This window comes from Ursus americanus, chromosome 2 (genome assembly GCF_024610735.1).
Source record: "Ursus americanus isolate L20-20 chromosome 2, mUrsAme1.1.p, whole genome shotgun sequence".
In the NCBI taxonomy this organism is placed as follows: Eukaryota; Metazoa; Chordata; class Mammalia; order Carnivora; family Ursidae; genus Ursus; species Ursus americanus.
The window spans coordinates 39,050,612-39,073,732 of NC_142128.1; the positions used below are offsets into that span (position 1 = coordinate 39,050,612).

Here is a 23,121-nt window from a genome sequence, read left to right on the forward strand (position 1 = left end):
GGGCAACACTGGGTCTCGGCCTCAAAGACAATGTCCTGCAAACCACACGTACACCCTCTGGCTTAGTCCAGGGGAGGGCGAGCGGGAGGCCAGAAACAGTCACTCGTGGTTGAACTTGAACTGCACAGAGCAGAGCAGAGACCTTACGCATCCTGAGCTCATTTTTAAGCTAGATGGTTATGATTCGTAGCCTTAAGGCTGTCCATCTTGCTCTTCCCCCTTCAGTATCTTCTCATCCACAGTGCTGACCACAGAGGTACAAGAAGAAAGAAAACAAACTTACTCAAAACATCACCAGTTAGACATTACATGGCTGCAGAGAGGAATCAGGGAAGTGGAGGGCACTGCCCAGCACTAGGGAGCCAGCCCCAGGCCCATGGCCGGGTGGGGGGAGCCCCAGCACTCCAGTGTTCTGGGCGTGCAGCTCTCTGACCTTCCACAACAGCATAATACAGAAAGACGAGCCCGGGCTAAGAGTCAGGGAAGACCGGGTGCAGCGTGGCTCTTCTAGGGCATGTGACCTTGGTCCAGCAACCACCTGCCCCCCCACTTCTCAGGTCCACTTCCTTCCCCAGTAAACACCTAGGGCCACTCTGAACCCTAAAATCCTACAAGCTCTTGCATCCCCTTAAGTGGAGAGCTTTAAACCAGCTCATAGCTTGACATCCCCATCAATAAAAAACAGCCTCTTGACAGACGTATGAAATCCAAAAGCAGAATAGCTACCAAAGCAGGAATGATCTACGGCACTTTAAGTTTTTGTAAACATGCTTTAACCAAACCAGGACATAAACCACTCTGACTTACGAAAAAGCCCAAATACTGAAACAATCTTCTATTTCAATACTACAGTCAAAAACGTGTGAAGCCTAATTAATTGAAAAGAAACGTGTCTCTTTGAATAAGAAACTCTGTATTCATGAACCAGGGAATACCACCTAACGCCTAGAATAACAGACCGTCAGAGCTTAGAAATCACCTAGGGCAACTGATTCATTTGATGGAAAATCCAAATCCAGAGTAGGCAGGCAATGTAGACAAGGTCAGAGGAGTAAAGCAGGGATGGGAGCCCACATCCCCTGCATCCTTGGGTCTGGCACACCCTGGGAGCTAAAATATTTGATGGTGAATGAATGAAGGCAAGCAGTATTTCCTACAATGCATGGTTCTTTGAATTGGTTCGTGAAGAAGTGGTTTCCAGGTTATGGAGACATCCTAGAACGCCACCAAATATTTCAAATTTCCATTTGTAATTTCTCAGAAGCCAGAGTGGAATTTGTCAGCCTTTCCCACGTAAGCTAACAATCTTCTCAACTGAGGGGACGACAGGGCAAAGACATCACCTCCGGAAACCTGGAGTCTTCCCCCTGGTGCCAGACCAGCAACCCCACCGTGGGTGGCTCTCTCCCCTAGGTGTTTACATCAGTCGCCAAACTCATCAATGGCCCAGACCTCGGAAACACTGGACCAGGGACAAGGGAAAGGTCTTGTGACAACACACCGCTTCCAGCCGCAGAACCATAAGAAGATCAGATATCCCTTTTTCTAGCTGGATTTAGAATTGCACCAGCCAAAGACAGTAATGGGGGTCCATCTAGGAAGCGGGTTTGCTAACACACACACACAGACACACACACACACACACACACACACACGGAAGAACGGACGTCTGGAAGGAGGGGTGGGTATCGGGGAGGAAGGGAGGCCTGGTCTGAGGTTCGGGCCGATGAGGCTGCAGGCTCCTGTGCTGCCGGGGGCTGCGGGGTGGAGCAGGGGGAGAGGCAGAGAATTCCGGGGCGGAGCAGGGAGGGCGTCGATCGGGGGCTCCGGGGCCGAAGCGTGGGGGGGGGGGCGGTCGGGGGCTCCGGGGCCGGAGCAGTTGGGGGGCGGTCGGGAGCTCCGAGGGCCCCGGGTGCGGCTGCCGGGGCGGGGCGGGGCGGGGCGGGGCGGGGCGGGGAGGGTCTCGGGGCGGCCGGCCCGGCCCACGCACCTCCTCGGCCTGCTTGCGCAGCGCCTTCTCCCGCTCGTACTGGGTGAGCAGCTGCTCGTTGTCCTCGCGCAGCAGCTCCAGCTCCACCTCGTGCTCCTGGTTCTCGCTGAGCACCGAGTCCAGGTTCTCCAGCACGTTGACCACGAGCGGCATGAGCTCCTTGACCACCTCCTCGTCGTAGCAGTGGATGAGGCGCTCGAACTCGCGGTAGATGGAGCCCGCCAGGCCCGACACCCGCTCCGACATCACCGAGCCGGAGCAGTAGTCGTCCTGGTACACCACCACGCCGCCGCCCTCGTCCATCTGGATCTCCATCATCGCGGCCACCGCCGCCGCCAGCGCGGCCCGCTGTCCGCCGGCGCGCCCGCCCGCCCCGGCCGCCCGTAGTCCGCAGGCCGCGGCCCGTCGCCTCCGCCGCGCCGCCGCCGCAGCCGCTGTCGCCTCAGGGCTCAGGCGCCGCCGCCGCCGCCGCCGCCGCCGCTGCTGCTGCTGCTGCTACTGCTGCTGCTGCCGCCGCCAGCGAGGCTGCGCCCGTCAGTCAGCGGCCGGAAGTCCTGCTGCCCGGAAGTCCCGCCCGAGCCCCACGCCGCCGCGCCGCTAGGGGTCGCGAGGCCCGTGACGTAGACGTAGGTCGCCCCCGGGACGGAAGCCCGGCCGAGCGGGGCCGGAGGACTTCCGGTCCGGCTCCTGTCCGGCGGTGCCCGCGGGCGCCCGTCCTCTTCCGCGGTTCCCACAGTTCCCATGACTCCGGCCCTGTCGGGTGACCCGGCGTGTGCCCCAGGGGCGTGGGAGCGCGGCCGCCACGCACTCGCCCCCCCCCCGCCCCGGGGGTCCGGGTGAAGGGCAGCCGCCCATCTCGCCCCCAGTCCGAGCGGGAGCAGGTCACCCAGGCCGCTGCGGAGTGTCCACTTCAGTGGCTGTATTTTACATTTGTGATCTGCTTGATCTACGGCCTGCGTCTTGATAGGCACGGTATCGACCCCTTTCAGCCACTTCTGCGAAATCTCCTTAGCAAGCTTTATTCTGAATCTCGTAGTCACGCCGTGTAAGCCTGTGCGGCTCTGATTGTGCCGTCTGTTGTGGCGACTGACTCCCGGTGCGGCTGAGCCGCCCTGCCCTTCCTACTAGGATCCTTTGGAACTTGGTGGGAATCCTTCGAAGCCTGCATTTCGAGTTGCTCCGGACGGATTTGCATTTTCTTTCATCAGCATTATAGGACACCATCAACCCACAACTTACACTTTCAGGCTGGGGCCACCCCGGTAGTGCTAATTCGGATTTAAAACAAACACAGGCCTGTCCTAGCTTAATGCCAAGAGAGATGCTGTTACCCCGGGTTTCTACCTAATGAAATGCTTCAAGGTCAGTTCATCCTAACCTTGATTGCACCAAATCAATGAACGCTCCTGCAGATGATGCCCTAAACACTATGACACAAACGCTCTCCTGGTGACCTAATTTGCTCTATGGGTGGTTGCACACCCGCTCAGTTAAGAGACAAACCAAGCTTCCATCTCAGATTCAGATGATCTGGATTTTGACGCTAGCTAAGTGACTCAATCATACCAAATTTCATTTCCAAACAGCCTAAAAATATTACCAAGCTCCTGGGAAAGTTATGAACATTAATAAACTAATCCGTGAAAGGGACTTAGCCTAGCTTTAGTCAATACTAAGCATACAATATAGAATTATTAGGTTTATTCTCAAGATGGTTAGCTAGGACAAACAGGCATGTTAAGTTTTTTCCGGTGAGTTACAAAGAAAGCTTGAGTGCTTTGGGGTAATGTTTAAGACATGCCTTAGGCCTTTTTTCAGAAACATGACCCCTTTGAATCCCTTAAGTGCCAACTATAGTCACGCAGCCCCCACTGTGAGAGGAAAACTGACTTCGCCTCCAACCTCATTGGTTTTTATTACTAACATAATCGGGCACATTTACTTGAAATTGGCTAAAACGAAACAAAGTTTTAACATGTTGGTACTCTAGACAACTCCTGATGCTAACTGAAGGCTGCAGCTAGCACGCTTGAGCACTCAGCCCACCTGAGCTGGAGACTGCTTTAAAACCAGACTTGCTTCCAGGTTTTTGGAGATACACATTTTTTTCTCACTACAGGACCCTAAAATACAAAACGAGAACACAGGTTTCAAATGTTCAACTTGAGCCTGGCTCTGTAAGTGGATGGCGAGTTCCAGGAGCGCACTTGCTGCGATGAGCTCTGGGTAACGTATGGAAATGTTGACTCCCATACTGTACACCTGAAGCTAACGGTACACTGTATGGTAACTAACTGGAATTTAAATAAAAACTTAAAAAAAAAAAGGTCTAATTTAATTTGCTAGAGTCACGTAGGTCCCTGTAACATCCCCCTCAATTCTTCCTACGCTAAATGTTGATGGCACTTCGTAGTCACAGATAAAACAGGAGTATTTCATTCATGATCTCCAAGAATGCTAAGGATTAAGATACCATGAGAAGAAATGAACTGGATAACCGAGGAGGAATATACACGCTCGCCAAGTGTGGAAAATAGGAACACACTGTCGAAAGAGCCTTTCTGGAGAAAGCACAGGACATGAAACAGCAGCCCTTTCACGCTTGTTGTTCACCCCTCACTATAACTGTAACATAGGTGGAGCTACCTTGTTCTTGTCCTTTTAAGCAGTGGCCACTGCCTAGCCCCTGGAGGCAAGTGGGTTGTGACTCTCCTGGCCCAAACTGGCCTACGGCGGGAGCCATGCAATGTTGCCAGCGCCTAGCCCAGGCGATCTGCACTCAAACATGCTTTCAGATGAACAAATGAAGACGGAGTCAGGTAGTGTATGGTTTTTTTTTAATTTATTTATTAGAGAGAATGAGTGCACGGGAGTGAGTGGGGTGGGGGGGAGAGAATGTCCAGCAGACTCCCCGCTGAGCGTGGAACCTGACATGGCACTCCATCCCATGACCCTGAGCCAAAATTAAGAGTTGGAAGCTTAACTGAGCCACCCAGGTGCCCCTGTCAGTTTTTCTCCTGTGCTGTTCTGGTGTTGGCCCTGGTCCAGCAGTTAGAATGTTGTGCAGCCTCCTATGGGACAGGTGTGTGTGTGTGTTTCTCCAAGCAGGTGGTCTGACCGGTTTCATCATCTTAGATCCATGTAATGCATACAGATATTGTTTGCTTTTAGGACATATGAACATACCCAATATATAAGAGGAAAAGATATTCAATCTGTGCTTTCTCTATAGGGTTTTAACCTACAGGCAAGCCAGAAGCTTAGCACCTCATCTACTCATTACCAGGCTTGTTACTGGAGTTTCAGAACCCACTCAGAGACAAGGTCAATACCTTCAGTTCTTTAGGAAAACAAATGGTGTAGGAGAAAAAGGAATCATTACCTTTAACTTACAGAAATCCAAAAGAACACTGGCATATTCCTGCTCATTTTACTCAAAGCTGTCTTTGGTTTCCCAACTTAAAAACTGAAAATCTGTAGTCTTTGAGAAGATTAGTTTGGGCATCCTCTGGCTAAGTGGAAGGAAGAAAAAAAAAAAAGGCCAACGCCTTCACCAGAGAAAAGCTGTAGGGCTCAGGCACTGTGGAGAAGGGATGTTGAGGAAAGCACACGGGACATGCACACCAAGAACCGACAAGCAAAGACTCTGCGTACATGATTGCTAAGTTTAATTCAACAGTTATACCCAATCCTGCCTTGTAAAGACAACAAAATGCCCCTATCAAAACTACATTGTGATGTGAGTACAGGTATCTTGTTTTTGATTCAGCTCTAGAAAAAAGTTGGCACCAAATGCACATAAAAAAAGTTTTAAGGCTTAATAAAAATACACACTAATAATTTCAAAATGCAGCTTAGAGGTTGAGAACAGGATGCTGAGTTAATGGATTTCCAAATACAGGCAGTCCCCGATGTATAGAGCATTTTCCAAATATAAACAGCCACCTCCATCGGGCTCATAGGAGCAGAAAGTCCTCTCCGGCTTCTCCCAGACTACCAGGCACTCTAAACCCACCTCTATGGCCCCAGGGAGGGAAGGCTGGGGAGAGAAGGCAGGCAGGCATGTCTGCAGCGCGCAGATGCGCCTGCTACAGTTCTCCTTTGCCTCCATCCCCACCTCTGCTCCCCATTCCCACCCAAGATCCCTGCTGGTTCACAGAACTGAGTGGACAGCGAGGGCAGAACCGAAGCCACAGGACCCAGCAGCATAATGTCACGGTTCCTGGCAACCCAATTTGGCACCCACAGATCATTTTCTTGCATATTAAAAACCACAACAAAACAGTCATAAATGGTAGTTTGTTTCTATCATTAGAACGTTACATTGTTAAGCAAAAGTTACCGTGTTTGGGCTTAAACCCTAACTACCATTTATGACATTTTCTAATGGGGGTCAAAAAATGCTCTGAATTCCAAACAACTTTCCTGTAAGTGGCCATTTGAAGGGGAGAGACAGGAAGTACTTCAGAGAGTCACATGGAAAGAGTTTCTTGCCTCCCAAGTGAACAGGGCAGTTAAAAGGGGGAAAACGAACGGTCTTTGGTTGACAAAGCCATGTGCAGGTCCTTCCCAGTGTGCCAGGTGTAAGAGGCGGAGCTCGGCAGGCAGCTCCTGCAGGCACTTAAGTGTCTAGGCCACTGTGGGTGCGATGAAACAGAGGTTGTTGCTTTTCTAAATTTCAATGATGCAGGTATTTTTAGCACCTAGCATTAGCTTTGTAGGCACTCCTACCAAATGTACCCCCACCCACAGCCTGTCCACTGTTAACTGCTGGTCCAACATGAGTGAGGTTTAAGAATGGAGACTGTAGCCCTGTAGGGGCCAACTGGGAGAAACTTTGCCGGCCGGGCCGAAAGACTCCGGCCAGCCCATTATCTTTGCCAACAAGCAGCATGGAATCAGCCAGTTGAGACTTTGATGTCAAACTACTTAATTTTCTGGCCCAAGGTGTCCAGGTTTCTTCTGGAAACTGAATATGGTCCAGAGGTTCTGCAAAGCTTTATAAAGAGCAGCTAAGCAAAGTTTCTTCCTCTCGGTTGGACCTGAGCAACTGACTTTTTCCTAAAAAGGTGTCAGAAACAGGGCAGAGTCAACAGTCACTTCTGTAAAGCTGGTATTTTAGAAAAGCTCTTTAGATATTAAAGATTCAAACTGAAGAGCCCAAGGTTCTGAAGCATCTCTTCTTCCCACGGTCAGTAGGAGTAAAGACGTAGGAAGGATTTCAGTGACCCCACTGCCTGGATGCATGTGGACAGTTCTACAGTGGCAGGAGTCGGGGGTGGGGGAAAACTGCGGCTTGCGAAGGGAGCTGTCTGCATCCCTGGAGACGGGCACGGGCCTAGACGGGAGGCTGCTGAGGAGAAGAGGGAACAGCCTGGGAGCGAAAGGCAGAGATTCCTACGTAAGATCTGGCCAAGCTTTTAGACGGCAGAAATGGAGCACCTCAGAGGACCAGGGCACAAAATCTTTCCGTAAAGCATGAGACTGAGAACAAGTTTTTGGTTTTTGTTGACAGCTGTCGAGGACAAGCAACCGAGGTGTCTGAGGAAGCGTGCAGAGAACACACTGGGGCTGACTGGAAAGGAGGCACCAGGGGCCTGTGGAGGCCATCCCGGGGATGGAAGCTGTCCCACGGTGAACGGGGTGAGGACCTGAGGGGCCAGCCAGAGACCCCCAATTCCCACCAGCAGTGTTTCGGCCTGTGCCTCGCTTCTCGAGCCCACAGCAACACACAGGTTGTTTCTTAATTTTCTTGCCAAGGCTTTAAACTTCAACTCTGCTACAGTGTTAGTGATTCCCGGACCCCCGGTCGACCAGCAGAGTGCCGGTGCGGCGAGGCTGTGGGCAGCCCCACGCCACCAGGCCTCGGCATGGCCTTGCACCACCTGTCCCCACACCCCTTGTCGAGTCCCCCCACATCTGCAGTTAATCGTGAGTCCCATTTTATCTCCATCAGGACAGGTGTCTCGGCAGCTGCAAGGTGAGGAACCCCGGCTCTCTGACGGCAGTGGGACCCGAGCAGCGGCTTCAGCTGCACAGCAGACCCTCTCCCCACCTGGCTCCTTTGGGCTAAAAGAAACTAGAGTATTTGAAATCCTATCTCTCTGGGTTCCTGTCTGGCTACAGGTAAAGCAGCAGCCCCTCTCAGTAGAAGGAGAGACTGGATTTGCCTCCAGGCGGGTTGAGGACTTTGTTATGAGAGCGAGGCCGCGGGCCCAACCTGGGCTCATGGCTGTCACCCGTGGGCATGGGCACCGGCTGCGGGGCACGGCCTGCTTCTCCAGGGCCTCCCTTCTCACCCGGCTCTTCTCTGGGCGATGTGCTCGTTGCAGCTGTGGAACAAAGTCGGCATGCCATCCCGTTAGAGGCGGCCCGTGAACCACACAGGCAAGCTGCGCGTATGGAGTCTGAGGCCCAGAGCAGCGCACAAGCAAGGCCTCCAGCACGTCCCAGAAAGACTCTGATTAGCAGAGGCCATTCCTGAGCTGGGCACAGAGCTGGGGCTTTGTACTATAAACTCCTTGACAATTCCTAATAAGCTGATTCTTTTACACTGCTTGTGGAACCCCATTCCCCCTTCTTCCACCTCAAGAATAAATAACAAACTCTCAACTTGAACATGAAAAGAAGAGAAGGAGCTCATCTCAACTGGGGACCTAACAAGCTGAGGCAAGGCCTGCTGACGGCTCCTCCTCAGGCTTTCTAATGAGCAAGTGCCCATGTGTCTTGGTTGTCAATTGAAGGAGTGGTGACCCACAGCTCAGCCAGCTAGGAGAGCGAGGAGGGACTCAGAGCCTGACAGCCAGCACACCCCTCCCCTGGCAGCTCTCCCACTGCATGCAGGCCTCATGGTCTCCCTTCTCACTCTGCACCCCTCTTGCTCTCCCTATGCCCCCTTCTCCTGCATCAGTGCTGCCTGTGCTACCCTTGGCCACAGATTCATTACAGGCTTCGGATCCCTGCTCTTCACGACATGACATCAGCTTCTAGAAGAGGACCCCCTGGTTGTGGACCTAGGCTGACCACCAATGCCAAGGGAAGAAAGGCTGGTGGTGACCAGCTGGGAGGTTTTCACCCAAAATAACTGAGTCCATTTCCCTGGCCTTCTTCAAATACCACGTATCCTCTTGGCAACAGACATGACCTTGCTTGTTTTTGTCAGGCCTGAAGGGGCAGATACCCCTGCTCATCCTCTGGGGGCATCCTGGCAAGTCTTCCAGAGCTGAGCACTCAGGGGAAGGGACACCAAACAGCAGCTCACCTTTCGGGGCCGATTTTGGGTCTTCTCCTTCACACAAGAACACGTGGTCCTGCAACAAGGCAAACCCCAGGTCAGTATGTGACTCAGACATTTTACCCTCATTCAGATGGATGATGAAAATCAGGGCACAAATGGGTTTGTTTACGTTAACTTTTAAACATCTTTTACTGCGGACAATTCTAACCATGAGCAAAGTGGAGGGAGTAGTGCCACGAACCCCCCTGGCCTGTGGCGGCAGCAGTGATGTGAGCTCAGCGCCACCCAGATCTCAGCCACGCCTCCAACCACAGCTCCTCCACCCCTTGGGCGAGTATTTTAAAGCAAATCTCAGATATTTCGATTACCCACTAATATTCCAATTTAAAAATGTCCTTTAGGGGCGCCTGGGGGGCTCAGACAGTTACGCGTCCTACTCTCGATTTTGGCTCCGGTCATGATCCCAGGGCTGTGGAACTGAGCCCTACATGCACACATGCACTCTTTCTGTCTTTCTCTCAAATAAATAAGTAAATAAAATCTTAATTTAAAAAAAGTCCTTACAAAAAGCCCATAACCATAACAGCACTCTCACAACTGCAAAACTTAATGCTGCCTCACACGCCTCACACCTGGTCGAATTTGAAAACATCAGTGTGTGTTCACGGTTCATCCACGTTGTAGTGTCATCTTTACTCCTTTTCGTGGCCGAGTAACATCCACTTACGTGTGTATAGCACGTTCTGTTCATCGGCCTGTCCACCAACGGACACTGGTTGTTTCCGCGAATGGTGCTGCCGTTAAAACAGGTGTCCAAGTTACCTGTTTGAATTACTGTTCTCCATGTTCTGGGTATAGAGCTAAGAGTGAAGTTACTGGATCATACGGTAAATTCTGGGTTAACTACGTCAGAAACTGCCCAACCGCCTCCCCCCGGGCACTCCCCGCAGCCACGGCTGAGGGCACCTCTTCCTTCCTGCTCGTTGTGACGACAGCCCCCCAGTGGATGCAAACTGGCAGCTCATCGTGGTTCATATCTGCATTTCCCCCAAACATCTAAGAATGGTCAGCATCTTTTCATGTGCTTATTGACCATCTGTAGGTCTTCTTTGGGGAAGCGTCCATTCAAGTCCTCTGTGCATCTCTGAACCAGGTTATCATTTTGTACCTGAGCTTTGGGGGTTCCTTACATATTCTGCAGAGTAAATCTCTTTTTTTTTTTTTAAAGATTTTATTTATTTATTTGACAGAGACAGCCAGCGAGAGAGGGAACACAAGCAGGGGGAGCAGGAGAGGAAGAAGCAGGCTCCTAGCGGAGGAGCCCGATGTGGGGCTCCATCCCAGAGCACCGGGATCACACCCTGAGCCGAAGGCAGACGCTTAACGACTGTACCACCCAGGTGCCCCTGCAGAGTAAATCTTTATCAGATAATAGGATGTGTAAATATTCTCTCCCACTCTGTGGACTGTCTTTTCATTCTCTTCATAGTGTCTTTTGATGCACTTAAGTTTAAAATTTTTTTTTAAAGATTTTATTTTTAAGTCTTCTGTATACCCAACATGGGGCTCAAACTCACAACCCCAAAATCGAGAGTCTCATGCTCCATGGACTGAGCCAGGTAGGCGACCCCAGAGTTTTATGTTTTAATGACGTCCAATGTATTTATTTTAAACCTTGTTGCCTGTGTTTTAGGGTCACATTTAATAAACTCCTGCCAAAACCACTTCAAGACTGAAAAACTGGGGCGCCCGGGTGGATCAGTAGGTGGAGGATGTCAACTCTTGATCTTGGGGTTGTGAGTGTGAGCCCCACGTTGGGTGTAGAGATTAGATTACTTAAACATAGAATCCTAAAAAAAACAAACCAAAACAAAACAAAAAAACAAACACACCAACAACAGGAAAAGACTGTGAAGAACTGCCCCTGTATTTTCCTCTAAGAATCTTATGGTTTTAGCCCTTCAATGTACATCTCTGATCTGTCTTAGTTGACTTCTGTGCCCCGTGTGAGCTAAGGGTGCACCTTCTCTCTCGGGCACACGTATGTCCGTTGTCCCAGCACCGCTTGTAGAAGAGACTGGCCTTCCTCCATCGAACGATCCAGGTGCCTGTGCGGAAGTACCGCTTACACACAGATGTGAGTGTGTATCTGCTGGGTCTCCATCCTAGTCCCACGGACTATCGGTCTGTCCTTATGCCAGCGCTACAGTGTTTGGACTGGAGCTTTGCAGTGAGTTCTGAGACTGGGCAGTGAGAGGCCTCCAACTCTGTTCTTCACTGTTAAGCTGGCTATTCAGGGTCCCTTGAGATTCCTCATGAATTTTAGGATAGGTCTTTCCACTTAAAAAAAAAAGGGGGGGGGGCGCCCGGGTGGCACAGTGGTTGGGCGTCTGCCTTTGGCTCGGGGCGTGATCCCGGCGTTGTGGGATCGAGCCCCACATCAGGCTCTTCTGCTTCGAGCCTGCTTCTTCCTCTCCCACTCCCCCTGCTTGTGTTCCCTCTCTCGCTGGCTGTCTCTGTCTCTGTCGAATAAATAAATAAAATATTAAAAAAAAAAAAAAAAAAAAGGAGGGGGGGAACCAAACCAAACCAAACAATATGGCTGGGACTTTGATAGGGACTGTATTCTTCCCCTCCCCACCTTTTTTAGGGGTTGGGGGGAGGGATAGATAGAGAATCCCAGGCAGACTCCCTGCTGAGCACAGAGCCCAAAGTGGGGCTCGATCTCACAAACCTGAGATCATGACCTGAGTGGAAATGAAGAGCTGGACACTTAACTAACTGAGCCACCCAAGCGGCGGTAAGAACTGTATTTTTTAAATCTCGTTTTAATCATCAGGGTTACTGACTGCCCTCTAGTGACTGCTATGTGAAGTCCTCTATTTTGCATTACTCAGAGGGAATCCCTGTGGCGTCAATTAATATGCCGGTTGGTCTGATTTGGGCCTGGTTTTTTGACAAGAATTTAAACGTGGGCTATGATATTCTATAAGGAGGTAATTTTTGGTTGTCTCTCATTTTGTGATGTTAGCCACGATGCTCTTTGCTGAGATCCAGGACTTTATTACAAGCCGGCAAAATGGCGATATTTGAATTCTGCTATTCCTTCTTCATTTTTGGCTGAGCACCCCTCTAAAGGAAACACTCCCTCAGCAGCAAGCAGCCCCCCGAGGCGCGGCTCACACGGAGATGCTGGCAAATGCCATACTCTGTTCTCTGGCATTCTCCAAGCCACAAATCAGTCTTTACAAGTATTATTATGAACCCAAGAATTCTAAATACTGGCTTAATTTTCATCCAATGCAATTAGTGTACTTACTGATGATGGCCAGAAATTTTACGAGAGGTTCAGTCTCGTAGCTTGAGCACCATGAGAGCAGCAGCCCATCGGCAGGGGGTAGTCGCCTCCACCCGCACACTGAGGCCGGCACCCCCAGGCTTCATTCATCACGAGCCTGGAGTGCGCGTCTCTGCCGACTCAGGGGAGCTGTGAAACTCCATGACTAAGGACTGTATTCAGCAAAACCAACGTCACCCACTCTGCCTCTTCCTGGTAACGCTGCACCTGCCTTAGAGCCTTTTCAAGGAGTACTTTGCTCAATTTTCGTTTCTCCTACTTTCACGTCTGCTACCTGAATGTAGCCCATACCTTGGGTTTGTTTGGGTGTGCCAAAGGTGAAGTGGCAGCAACTGGGGACCCAAAAATATCACTAGTCTTCCCGCCAGGTGGGTTCAGACGCTGTCGAGTCTGCACGGGCGTGGATTCCTCAAAGATACCGCTTCCTTTCCCCCCTGTAGAAACAATTACATAACAGTGAGAAACCCAGGACAGCTGCCTGGTGCCACCCTCCACCTTCATTACTTCAGAGACCTCCCCTCACAGGGATACCCAGTGCCAGTCCCTAGCTCAGGCCAACAAGGACGGGGTGATCAGGTTGATGAGGGCCCCTAAAGACGTACATCAAAACCAACCCCTTTATCGAGGGGCCTGTGGGGACCTTCATTTCTGGAAGCTGACCTGGGCTGGCCTCTAGAGGCAAGACAATAAGATGATACGAAACAGCATTTCCCTGGGCGCCGGGGTGGCTCAGATGGTTAAGCATCTGCCTTCAGCTCAGGTCATGATCTCCAGGTCCTGAGTCCAGCCCCATGTCGGGCTCCCAGCTCAGCAGGGAGCTGGCTTCTCCCTCTGCCTCTCCCCTTGCTTGTGCTCTGTCTCTCTCTGTCTCTCTTAAATGAATAAATAAAATCTTAAAAAAACAAACAAACAAACCAAAAAACCCCCAGCATTTCCATTTTAGAACTTACTTAACCTTGAACTTGTGTTATCCTGTTGAAGAATCTTCTTCATTAAGCCCATGAAAAGTTCTTTATGTTAAAAGCAAAAAGCTGTTGCATTTTTAGGCCAGATAGATAGAGATGAACTTAACAACATGCCATATTCAAGGCAAACCTGTCACCTGGAAAGCAACACCTATTAGTCCTTCTGACCGAAACTCCCAGTGACAACTAGACATGTCAGCAAAGTACAGACACATGACACCCTACGGTGCAACTCCAGGTGATCTGATGAGCCGTACCGAAAACATGCATCTAACATGTAACTTCTCATAAGCTGGTGAGTCTGGCCAGACATCAAAGTCGACGCCCAGATGCCTCAGTTAAGCAGAAAGACGGCCGCCACACAACACCAGCTGACGTCTCTTCACTTGGCAAACGCCAGCACCTTTCCGCAGAGAGCTGTGCTAACGGAGGTGGGCTGCCCGTCATGGCCCCGGGGCACCAAGGACTTACAGTCTTACAAGAGGAAAGGAGATGCATTCCACTAACTAGCTAGACGACCACACACGAATTAGTTGGCCGTTCCGTGCCCCCAGATGGCAGCTGTAGAAAGGGCAGAACGAAAAGACCTGCCTCACAGGTCCTTTCAATGACTCACCATAGTTCATGTATCGAATGGTTAGAATGATGCCAGGGACATAAATGCTCAATAAACATTCACTGTATTTTCCACATGCTGACAAAGAAACATCTCCTGGACGTATATACTGCTCAGTGAAAAAAGGCAGAAGACAATCTATACAGCGTGCAATGTTTTAATATAAACGGAGGGGGTGTTCTCACTAACCTGTATATGAATAAAAGAGTGGCTACTCCCCCCCACCCCCCGAATGTTTGTGTGCACAGGACGCGGGACGGGCGGGCTGTGGGATTCAGGACTGCCTGGCATGTCCTTTCTCAGAGCTTTGATGTTCGCTTACTGTTTTCATGAGTGCCCGTCGCAAGCAGTCACTTCCTGGCTGTAATCGCCCACGCCGCTAAGAGAGAAACACGAGCACGCAGGAACAACCTGGACGCCCAGCTTCCTGTGGGCCCCGCGAGGAAGGGCTCCATCAGGGGCTCATGCTCTCGCTTGCCTTCAGACCCACCCTGAGGGCCCCCGCAGCCAGGGTGGACCGTAAAACAGAGTGGCCTCTGGGACGCAGCCGTGCGGGGACATGGAACGCAAGCCTGGTGAGGACTGGAACAGACCTCAGGAAGCAGTCCTTCCAGGGCAGGAGAACAACGTGCGGGGCTGCCTGCACAGGGGATGCAGGCACACTCGTGTCATCCTGCTGCCCACACACCTCACCCTCCAGGACCCACAGGCCCAGGCTGGAGATGCCCGCACAGCACAGCGCTGGGCTGTCAGGTGGAGCCCCTGTGCGGTCACTTGCCGACTCTGAGCCCAGACAAGTGGCTCGAACCTTCTCGCCTCCATCTATCAACTCTAAGGAGGTGGTAAGCAACAAGAGTACGGACGTAGGGCCACTGATGACATAAGCGAGTGAATGCAAGTCAAGTGGGCAGAGCAGTGCCTGGCAGAGTCGGCCCTCAGTGATGCTGCTGGGCTGCCATCAGCAAAAACAGCTCCACCACAAAGTGGAGAAAACGATGGCTTCAGGTCATCCCATACTGCGCTGTTTCTGGCTTAAGTACATTCTCTTAAAAATGTGCATTCTGTCTTTTTAAAAAATGGAAAATCGAAGTAACTCAATTTGAAGTTTTTGGCTAAAGATACTACTTGTTAAAAAATTATTTTTAAGTTATGAAACACAACACAAACTCTCCTTAGACATAATAATCACAAATAACAACAAAGCAAACGCCTGGGTAACTACCACTGCAGTGTACAGAGCACACTGGGCCCCCAGACCCGGGGTGTCCTTGCCGCACTCCAGGTCACAGACGCCTGCATTTCCTACAGACCTCGAACTTGTTATTGTCGGTCTATTTTTACTGTGTGTATGTCCAACCCGAAACAACGTAGTTCTATCCCCGTACTTTAGAAAAAGGAATCACCCTGCACGCCTGCCTGTTAGTCAACATTTTACCTGAAAGATGAACTCCGCTTTGAAGAAGGAAAAGGGACTCAATTCAGTCATAAAGATAAATTCAAGATTCGCTTTTTTTAAAGATTTATTTATTTCAGAGAGAGAGCAAGAGAGAGAGCGCGTGTGCGCACACACAAGCAGGAGAGGCAGGGGAAGGGGGGAGGGAGAATCTTAAGCAGACTCCACGCGGAGTGCAGAGCCCAACAACCCTGAGACTGTAACCTGAGCCAGAACAAAGAGTCAGATGTTAACTGACTGAGCCACCCAGGCGCCCCAAGATATGCTTTTGTAAGAACCAAACTGCAAAAGGCAGACACCGTGCTGGCAGAGGGGGGAGCGGGCATCACACACATCGTGGTGCACACCGGGCCCCTCTCACAACCAGTCAGGAGTGTCTGTCTAATTTCTCAGGTGGTAAGTTTCGAGCGTGAGCTCTGGAGTCAGGCAAACTGAGATCCAAGGGCTAGTTGTGCCACCAGCTAGGTGTGAGCTCCAGGTATGGCAGTGAACCTCCCCGAGCCTCTGTTTCCCCCCTGTCAAGGGGCACCCCCCCCACCTACCTCGTAGGGGTGTAAAGAGGGCCAAACGAATACACGGAAAGCACTAAGCACAGTCCCTGGCAAATAAGGAACTGCCCATACGTCTCCAGCACCAGGGTTAGGACAGAGAGAATGATCTGGGGGAGATGCGAGCCCAGCAACCAGCAGAGCCCACACGTGAAGGGTGAAGAGACACTGGGTATGACAATCCCTGGTGGATGCGCAGTGACGATCATGGGCTCAGCCACGCTCCCCGTCCTGGACACGTTTCTCCATCAGGCCCTCTCATCAGAAGGCAGGAGCTTGGGTCCGCAGCAGGGGGGCACACGGGCAGTTTTCCCCTTCAGCCTCCCCTTGAGAATTCACCACAGACTGTTTGCCAAGAGCACTTGGCAGGACAGAAAACAGACCCCAAACAGCAGCGGCAGGAGAAGCAGGAACCCGGCACAGGAGTGAGTTCAGCGGCCGTCGCCGCATCTTGTGACCGCGCGCTACACAGAGGCTCTCTATGTCTCCGGTCAGGAGGGGCCCCGGCTGCCCACTGGGGAGTCCCAGAAGGCTGAGGGTCTGCAGGGCAGCACCGCTGCGAGCTGCCCTACTGTGCAGGGGACCCGACACCCCAGGGGCAGCTGCAGACACTGTGAGGCCGGCAGCCAGTTACAGGTACACGAACTAACAAAGGACGTGCGGGGCTGACCATCCAGCCGCACACCTGTGAGCTGGACATGACGAGAATGTTCCTCACACTTAAGAACCACCTGCTTCTACTATATCCCAAACTTTACCCTCCACCTGCCCTCTCCAGCAATAAACAAACAAACCAACACAAAACTAGCTTTTGAATCTACTGCTTTTGCTCCTCCGGGTTTGATCACTGCAGCAGGGCAGGGTTTAGCTCTAGCTTCAGTTCTGCTGGAGCTGTTATTGCCCAAAGTGCTGAGCCCTGTGTCTGGCCTCCCAGAATCTTCCAGGATGGAATAAACCTTGTTTTTCCTTGGGGACACAGAAGAGGGAGAGCTCCTCAGCTAACTATCACCGCACAGTCACTCAACTAGATAGTCCATTAGCCAAGAAAAAGATTTTTCTAAGATTCTTTCCCACTGTGACCACTGGAATGTGGGATAAGCATTAAACTATATGGACTGAGTCACCCTTTTAAGAATTTTGACCCCACTGACGATCTTAATCAAAAGAGTCTCCCTAAGAAAAATGTTTAAATGCACAGCTTGCACACAATTTCTGGAATCACAGGGCCCCTTGGAAAACTGAGAGTCTCCCCAGGATCCCAACATCTGCCTCTGGATCCTTAGTGCCTGGACTCAGCCAGGCTCTGCAGACAGAAGAAGGAGGATTCAAGAATGACTGAGGTGGGGGGGCGCCTGGGTAGCGCAGTCATTAAAGCGTCTGCCTTCGGCTCAGGGCGTGATCCCGGCGTTCCGGGATTGAGTCCCACATCGGGCTCCTCTGCTGGGAGCCTGCTTCTTCCTCTCCCACTCCCCCTGCTGTGTTCCCTCTCTCGCTGGCTGTCTCTGTCAAATAAATAAATAAAATCTTTAAAAAAAAAAAAAAAAAAAGAATGACTGAGGTGGGGCGCCTGGGTGGCTCTGTTAGTGAGGCGTCCGCCTTCGGTTCAGGTCATGATCTTGGGGTCCTGGGATTGATTCCCGCATCGGGCTCCCTGCTCAGTGGGGAGCCTGCTTCTCCCTCTCCCTGTGCTACTCCCCCTGCTTGTGCATGCTAATAAATAAATAAAATATTTTAAAACAGACAAGAGAAAAAAACAAAACAAAACCGTCCTTACATTCTAGAACTCTGACAGCAAGGGATAACCTATACCAGAAAACATCTGAAAGGGTCAATGCAAAGAAATAAAAAATGTTACCCAAGAACAGCATGAAACAGAACAGGCAGAAGCCAAAGGGCTGAGGATTCACAAAGGCCCATACCTGGAGGATTGGTCCTTTTAGGGATGTTCTGAGGCTCTTCGGTTGGTCCAAAAATATTAGATGCCATCCTATTGGGCCTGCTTGAAGGAGCAGCTTCTTCTGGACTTCCAAAAAGATTGCTGGCCTCTCCTCCCGGGGGCTTCATGGCCCTAGGGGCACAGAGCGAGCGTGAGTCACCGTGACGGCTGAGCTGGACATCGCCGGCCAGGCTGTACATATGGCACGACCACCCAGGGCACCTGTATCTTCTGACGTTCATGGGAAAACGACATACCGTGGTTCTCTAGCACGGGCACGACTGGCCTAGACAGCTACACAGCAAGAAACCCTTCTTCGCTGCCCTTAAAGTTCTCCTTGTATATCTTGGTTATGCCAAAAACCCTCTAGAAATGGACATCCTTGGAAATTATTCCTGTGACCCTCTCATAAGTAAAATTAACTTCCCTAAAACAGTGTGGCAAACTGAGCCATATTCAGAAGAGTTTAACGCTCATTTTAATTAGTACACAATAGTGTTTAATACTACAAACACTCTCAGGGCACCTGGCCGGCTCAGTCAGTGGAGTGTGCGACTCTTGATCTCAGGGTCGTGGGTTTGAGCCTCATGGTGAGTGGAGAGGTTACTTAAAAAGTAAATTAAACACAGTTAAAGCTTCATACGGTAAACACACTCAGGAGTGTGTAATACCGTAGCTTCCATTTGCTAAGTGCTTACTGTCTGCACCTACTGTTCCAAGGACCTTACAGCAGCCCTCTAAGGGCACGGACCATGAATCTGAGACAAAGAAGAATCACGAGAAAGGTCACGTGGGAAGGAGCAGAATCAGAACACAACAGGCAGTCTGGGTCCAGAGTTCAGACTATGTGCTCAGGCTCTCGACAAAACGAGGGTCGGATCCATGTGCGGAATCCACCCCAGGATAACCATCTCCAGTCCTCAAGTCCGTCAAACCAACAGATTCTGATCAGAAGATCAGAGGAAACATCTGGGCGCCACTGTTCACTTCACAACAACACACGTGCGCCAGGGGTCCTGGCCGCCACCCGCCATGCTCCCGCTCAGCCGCCACCAGCAGCAGCTACCCCAAGCCTTGACTGGGGCAAACTGCCGTGCACCATCTGGAGGTTTATAGGAAACACTTTGCAAGTGGAACACCAGGACCCGGAGTCACTTTTTATGGCAATAAGCCGAGAATTGAACTTTCACACGGCTCTGCCTTGACACCCCGGGGCTTCAGACTACACCGCAGAGCAGTCACACGCTGAACTCGCACCCATCTTTTCACAACACCCACAGAGATTTTCAAGATGCGTTTTAAAGGTGAGAGGGCCCCACTGAGACAGCTCTAGACCGGCGAGAGGCTCAGGCTCCTTCCCAAGTCCTCAGCAACAGGGCTGTGTCTGCCGACATGCAGGAAGAGATGGAAATTCGGAGTGCTGGGCACCCGAAAGCCACCACACTCCACAAACATAGCCCACAACTTCGCTCAGAACAGGACATCTGAAATGTTTGTTTCCTTAAAAGAACAAGAAAGGGAGCTGATCATTCACGGCACTTTAAAGTGAAGGGAGTTCTCAGACTCTCCGGCTGCAAGGACTGCAGAAAGCGCCCCTCTGCTCTACGGACGGCGGACAGAGCCGGTGGGCAGGCCTCCGACACGGTGCCGCGTCCCTGGCCACCGGGGAGGATCGGGACGGTAGATGCCTACTCGGCCGTTAGTAGTTCCTTAATGATTTGGTGAAGGAAAAAAATTACTTCAGTTTGAGAAAAAAGAAAAAAAAAAAAAAGAAAGAAAACCAATAACCACACTTAATTTAGAAAGGTGTTAACAGGCCCTCAGGTCACGTGCTTTGCTGGTGGCCACAGTAAGGCCAGCTGCCTTCCGCAACCATTTGTAAGTCACACAGCCCCGGTCCCAGGGGCACCCTCCACAGTCCTGGCTGGCTGTGGCAGGTCCAACATGCTTGGGTCTCCACAGCCGTCTCTCTGGAAAGTGGGGTGGGGATCTGCAATCTGCAGAACTGAACTGAATTTCACATCAAGTCTCCTGCTGGATTACAAATTCCTGTTTTACAGACATATTTGAAACGTGGCTCTGCGTTCAACCTCCCAGGGCCTGCTCCAATCTGAAGCAGACTTGTCCTGACTTAGAGCTCGTTAGGACTCACCGCATCCCTGCAATCTCCTGGTGCCCTCTGCCCTGCGCCCTGGCTTCACCCATCCGCAGCTTTGTTCGCCGGGAAAGCCAGCACCGCGGGTCCAGGGGGCTCTAGTGTCCCCATCGGTGATGCCGCTGGCGCTGGGTCTGACTGGAACCGCAAAGGCCTCTCTGTGGAGGAGTCAAAGCCCAAACTGAGTCTGTGGTCTCTGCATGGGAAGGGTATCCTCAGGGCAAAGGATGTAAGCCAGAGTCATTTGAAATGACCAAATGTTAATTTGGGGTGGTGAAAATACAGTATTTATTATATTATTCTGTGTACTTTCCCAAATTTTATTTTACTTTTCGAAAACAAGGGAAGAAACGTGGCAGCCAAGAATGCGGTGCATAATGGCCACGCTACATGGGAAGGGACAGCGACACCTGCATCACCAAGGTAACAGGGTGGGCACTAGGGTCTCCCAACCTCGTACCAGTCATGCAAATCACACAGGGTGTGCCATAAGGGTCTCAAATAAGGGGACCGAGAGTGAAAGAGGTTATTTTGATAAAAACAGAACCCACAATAATGGCTCAGTGTGGACTTCACCAGGCTCAGCATCAAGGGCAGTCACCTCTAGGACACAAATTACAGAGAGGAGATGGGAATACTAGTGAGCTCAGAACTGACAAGGTGGGGGGACGGTCCAATGACAATTACCTTGTTTGCTCGTCTACCCCTCAATATATTCTAATAAAGACACTGAAGTACACAAGAGGAGCCAGAGGGCTCGTGACAAGGAACGCCAGATACAGCTCAAGGGGACGATGGCGCCAGCAGAGGCAGGGAGACAAAAGCCGCTCTCACCTCTGGGTCCTAACCCTCCCTCGGAGAGCCGGGGTCTGTGTTTCAGAAAAGATTTCGGGGACTGGCCAGACTTGGAGAAAAGCCATAATAAAAGGGAGACTTGGATAAATCCTTTACAGTCGTACATTCTACAGCTGAAAGGGACGACCTCACATCAGGATGGCTGAAGCATGACGACCGGACAGTTCAGAGTCTCTTTAATATAAGATAACCCCTCAGCAAGAAAACAGAAGATGTAGGGCCCAAAAAGAGGAAATCCCAGCCGGGCAGTCTTACAGACACCACCTGATTCCCTCTCTCAACAGCCAAATAGGACGTGAGGCCCTACAAGGCCTGTCCAGCTAATCAATCCCTTTAAGATGGCTGCAGAAACCCCAAAACATCTGAATGATCCCAAGCAGAAACTTCCAATTACGTGTTACCGTCCAATGGAGAGAAGAATGCTTTTCTCTTCAATGTCCTAGAAGGAAAATTTTTGTCCTTTCCCTAATACCCTCTCCAACACGAGTCCCCCAAAGAAGTGTGGAATATTCCCTTAGAGCAACAGCTCTGCAGCTCCGAGAGGGAGTACGGCACCAGCGTTAGGGCATTAATTCACCAACTGCCATGTTCACTGGGCCTCCGGTGCCAGGCCGTGTGAACACGCAGGGTGAACCCAGCGGACACGAGAGAGAGCGAGCTGGGAAGCGGCTCCTGCCCAGCTGGTGTGGGCGATGCCCCAGGTGCTTTCGAGCACTCCAGGATAAACGTCTGGCTCCCATCAGTGCACGTGCAGACGTGTGTGACTGCCAGTCACTGTTCGTGGGCTGATGACTCATTAGTTAGGTGTATTACTGAACCTAACTCCCCCAGACTTACAGGGTTTTCACCAAGTCAAAGCAGTTCTTTCTCTCACGACCTACTCGACGTGGTATTTATCTCGACAGCTGTCACAAAGATTCTCTTCTACTTTTAGGGCAAGGCTGGGGTACAGAAGAGGATCACTCATGGGCATCTAAAACCCCCGAAATCTACAACGTAAGGTGGCTCCTCCAGTGGCAAGACGCATCTTCTCCCGAGCTCTGGCAGTTCTAATTTACGTGGCTGCCATACCTACAGACCGTGTAAAAGTTAACAAGCTTGCCCCCCCACCCCGTGTTCCTGAGCGTTGGAACACAGAGACCTACAACTGGATTTCTGCTTCTGTTACTGGCAGTCGGCTTGGTTCTCCATCAGCAAGGCACGGAGGGCACTGCCAGGCTCCCCAAGACCCTGGGATTGAGGAGGTCCCATGACTGGCCCCAGGGGACCCCGGATCAGGGGAGGGCGGCGCCCGGCCCCAGGGGACCCCGGATCAGAGGAGCGCGGCGCCCGGCCCCACGGGGCCCCGGGAGGGAACCCAGGACGGTGACCCCCACCCCGCGGGCCTGTCCCCCGCGCACCGCCGCTAGCACCGGATACCGCAGGGCGCGGCCCCGCACACCCGCATGGTCCCGGGCTCCCCGCAGCGGCCCCGCACACTATTCGGCCAGCGTCTCCGGGCGTGCTGAACACGGAGGGGAACGTGGGCCCAGGAGGCGCAGCACAGGCGGAACGCCTCGGGCCTCCCGCCCAGACCCTGCCCGGCGCGGGGAGCGCGTCCCGCCCGGCGCCCGCCTCTCGAGCGGGGAGGCGGAGGCCGCGGCTCTGTGAGGTCACCCGGCACCCGCGCCCGCCACGTGGCCGCGCCCGCCACGCACCTGGAGCCAGCCCGGCCGCCCTCGCTCTCCGGGCCCTGGAACATGTCGCCCGGCGCCTCCTCGCCCGCCGCACCGCGGTTCCCGCCCGGCCCCACGCAGCGCGAGGCCCGGCCGCCCGGCTGCCCGCGCCCATTGGACGCCATCGACGCCAGTCACGCTACCGCAGCCTATCGCAGCGCCGGGCAGCGCCCCCGCCCCACCGGGAAAGAGGCTCCGCGAGGCTCGCGCCGCGCTCGCAGCCGATTGGTGAGAGCAGAGGCCGCTCAGGCCTCGGGCGCCCACACTGGTCGGTAGGGTGGCGGGGGGGCGGG

At 52.1% G+C, this 23,121-nt stretch overlaps 2 protein-coding genes across 20 annotated transcripts in view; both read right to left on the minus strand.

Annotated features, from left to right (window-relative positions):
• The window catches only part of MAPK8IP3 (mitogen-activated protein kinase 8 interacting protein 3), a 46,848-nt gene extending 44,425 nt beyond the window's left edge, over nt 1-2,423 (minus strand). For 10 of the 18 annotated variants that reach the window (XM_087853660.1, XM_087853624.1, XM_087853657.1 and 7 more), the window contains exon 1: nt 1,991-2,422. In XM_087853660.1, the coding sequence (XP_087709786.1) occupies nt 1,991-2,308 (318 nt within the window). In that variant the 5' untranslated portion in view covers nt 2,309-2,422. Of the gene's footprint in view, nt 1-1,990 lie in introns of all 18 variants that reach the window. The other 8 variants (XM_087853637.1, XM_087853669.1, XM_045784678.2 and 5 more) reach the window with 3 other exon arrangements.
• A 3,218-nt stretch (nt 2,424-5,641) lies between these two features.
• JPT2 (Jupiter microtubule associated homolog 2) lies at nt 5,642-22,942 on the minus strand. 2 transcript variants are annotated; one of them, XM_045784789.2, is made up of 5 exons: nt 22,811-22,942; nt 18,087-18,235; nt 12,877-13,019; nt 9,252-9,300; nt 5,642-8,322 (listed from the first exon to the last, which is right to left on the minus strand). In XM_045784789.2, the coding sequence occupies exons 1-5, from the start codon at nt 22,852-22,854 to the stop codon at nt 8,135-8,137; spliced, it is 573 nt and encodes a 190-aa protein (XP_045640745.2). In that variant the 5' UTR covers nt 22,855-22,942; the 3' UTR covers nt 5,642-8,134. The 2 variants fall into 2 exon arrangements, with proteins under 2 accessions (XP_045640745.2, XP_045640744.2); XM_045784788.2 differs by lacking the exon at nt 22,811-22,942 and adding an exon at nt 20,256-20,410.
• Between the last annotated feature and the right edge of the window lie 179 nt (nt 22,943-23,121).